General features: G+C 40.0%; 1 protein-coding gene across 1 annotated transcript in view; it reads right to left on the reverse strand.

The window, feature by feature from the left end:
* The window catches only part of LOC106871526 (ubiquitin carboxyl-terminal hydrolase 5), a 67,321-nt gene that overhangs the window by 7,230 nt on the left and 57,151 nt on the right, over positions 1 to 2,940 (reverse strand). The window contains exon 15 of the mRNA XM_052976831.1: positions 1,950 to 2,051. Within this exon, the coding sequence (XP_052832791.1) occupies positions 1,950 to 2,051 (102 nt within the window). The remainder of the gene's footprint in view (positions 1 to 1,949; positions 2,052 to 2,940) is intronic.

A 2,940-nucleotide genomic window follows, 5' to 3' on the forward strand; every position in this document is an offset into this window, starting at 1 on the left:
AACAATAATAATATACCCTGATGCAGTGCAAGGCACTGCCTCTCGTGGATTCTGATCTTAACTGATGGGAAGTGTTATCATGTACATGTTTTATCTTGGTACAAAAGATGGACTACAGCAAATATTCTGCTCAATACCACAGACTTGTTTGTCAGTTGTTTGACTGTAACCAGTTAAGCATGTCCCTGGGCAGATGACGATATGTGCATCTTTGATGATGAGCAAGAGTAGTGGGGAAGCATCATAGCCATGTGTTGAGAGTAATTCTTTGGGGTTTGAATAATTCACTTCTGGAAACAAGGGCGTTTCGTTCATGATCCTGAAACAACCCTTATTCAGGGACCTTTTTGAGTAGGATGGGCTACTCGACCTCAAGGTCATGCACTGTTTATCTTGATACGAGATCACTATGTCGCACACATATGGTTGTGATGCATGTGCCTGGTGTACTCTTATCAGACAGGTAGCCATGATGGATGTACTGGGCTTTGTATATTTGTACCCCAGTGTCACTTTGATGGCATGCACTGCCCTCTCACTCAATAATAATAATAATAATAACAGATTCAAATTTTCCAACAAGGGCATCCATTTTATGAAAGGAGATAAGTCGATGACATTGACCCCAGTGTTTCACTGGTACTTAATTTATCGACCCTGAAAGGATGAAAGGCAAAGTATAATAATAACAATAATAGCTTCAAATTTTAGCACAAGACCAGCAAATTCAGGAGGAATGTGTTAGTTGATTCTATTGACCCCAATACTTAACACCCAAAAGGATGAAAAGCACAGTCAACAGAGGCAAAATCTGAACTTAGAATGTAAAGAGTTGGAAGGAATTCCGCTCACCACCTTGATGGTGATGATGATGATGTTGGTGGTGGCAGGGATGGTGGGGGGGGGTCACAGGAGGAGGGGGTATTGCAAATTTTGGCACAAGACCAGCAGTTTTGGAGAAGGAGTTAAGTCAATTATAGCTGGTACTTATTTTATCAACCCCGAAAGGACAAAAAGACAAAAAATCAACTTCAGCAGAATTTGAACTCAGAATGTGAAGACAGATGAAATGCTGCTAAGCATTTTGCCCAGCAATGCTAACAATCCTGCCAGCTCTATAATAATTGTTTCTGATTAAGGCACAATGCCAACAATTTCAAAGGATGAGATGAGTCAACCCCAGTATTTGACTGGTACTTTATTTTTTATCAACCAAAGAGGGATGAAAAGTAGAGCCTGCTTTTATTTCAATCAGACAAAATGGATGAAGCCAGCAGAGCTAAGAGCTTTTGTTCAAAGACCCCAGTACACTGAAGTAATACCAAGGCTTGAACTCCTGCTCTAAATGCTATGTTGTCCAGCACCTTATCCCTGCAGCTACTTTTAACATCAGAAATCATCCTCATTGTTTAACATCCGGTTTCCATGCTGGCATGCATTGGATAGTTTCACAGGGGCTGACAAGCCAAAAGGCTGCACCTAACTCCAGTGCCCACTTTGACATGGTTTCTACAGCTGGGATGCCCTTCCTAATGCTATCCCCTTTTCAAGAGTGTACCAAGTGCTTTTTACATGGCACTGGCATTAGAGAGATCACCAAGTAACTCGCAAGATAAGACACTTCAACTGAGTAAAGAGTATAATAATGAAGCAGGTGACTTTATGGCAGAAGATGAAAAGTTAAAGTACGACTGAGGAACAGAAACAGGTGTTTTACAGTAGAGAAGACACAAGTTGATAAAGGAGAGGAGATGGTAAAGAGGTGTCTGAGTGTTACAGGAAAGAAGATGAATATAAAGGAACATATAATTATATGTCAGATCCTCTGAAAATTGAATAGGGACAGAAAGTGGGGTGCTTTTTCTTCTTAATAGACTTGGTTACTTTGGGGCCTTTCACTCTTCCCTCTAAAATGTTGATGAACCGGTTGGTGAATAGTTGTTACTGACCAGGTTCTGTAGATTCTGTAGGCAACTCTTCTTCCCCTGGCAACAAGCCGGTACCTTGGAGACCGGTCAAATCTAATTCATCAGGAATGTCCATTGACACATCTGAAAGGACAGAAAGAGAATGAGAAAGAGTTACATTTAAAGAGGATAGTATGAAAGAGAATGGATATGTGATGAGAGAGAGAAAGAGAGGGAAGAAAAGTAAGAGAGGAGTGCAATAAATGTTTAATAAATAGTCTTAACACACACACACACACACACACACACACACACACACATATATCAGGTCTTCTCATAAGTTCTGTCTGAATAAAGAGTGATCAAATATTATATTTAATTAAAATTTAATCATCAATGTACTTCCCCTGATTATCTATGACTTCCTTCCATCTATTTACAAGCTTTTTAATCCCATCGATGTAAAACTCTTTTGATTTCAAAGCAAAGAACTCTGAAATATCAGTTTCGACTTCCACCTGGCTTGCAAAAGTTATGTCCCCCCCAAATGATTCTGTAAACTACGAAACAAACGGTAGTCTGAAGGAACAAGGTCAGGAGAATAAGTGAGATGATGAATTTTTTCCCAACTGAGCTCTTCGTTCTTCTGTGATGTGATCTTTGCAGTGTGGGGTCGTGCATTGTCCTGATGAAACATCACTCCTTTTTGATTCACTAAAGTGGGTCTTTTTTTCTTCAAAGCTTGGTTCAAACGCTTTAATTGCCAACAGTAGACTTGAGCATTGGTTGTTGCATTAGGTGGTAACAATTCAAAGTGAATTACTCCTTTGCAATCCCACCAGATAGAGAGAAAACCTTTTTCCCATGAAGTTCTCTTCTCAGTTGTGGTTGAGCTTTTTCCCCTTTTACCAAGCCACTGTTTACGACGTTTCACATTTCGATAGAGGATCCGTTTTTCGTCACCAGTCACAAGTCTATCCAAAAAGGGTGAAATGAGTTCACGAGAATGGAGAGAAGAGCAGATGTCAACTCA

Source organism: Octopus bimaculoides, chromosome 25 (assembly GCF_001194135.2).
Source record: "Octopus bimaculoides isolate UCB-OBI-ISO-001 chromosome 25, ASM119413v2, whole genome shotgun sequence".
Taxonomy (NCBI): domain Eukaryota; kingdom Metazoa; phylum Mollusca; class Cephalopoda; order Octopoda; family Octopodidae; genus Octopus; species Octopus bimaculoides.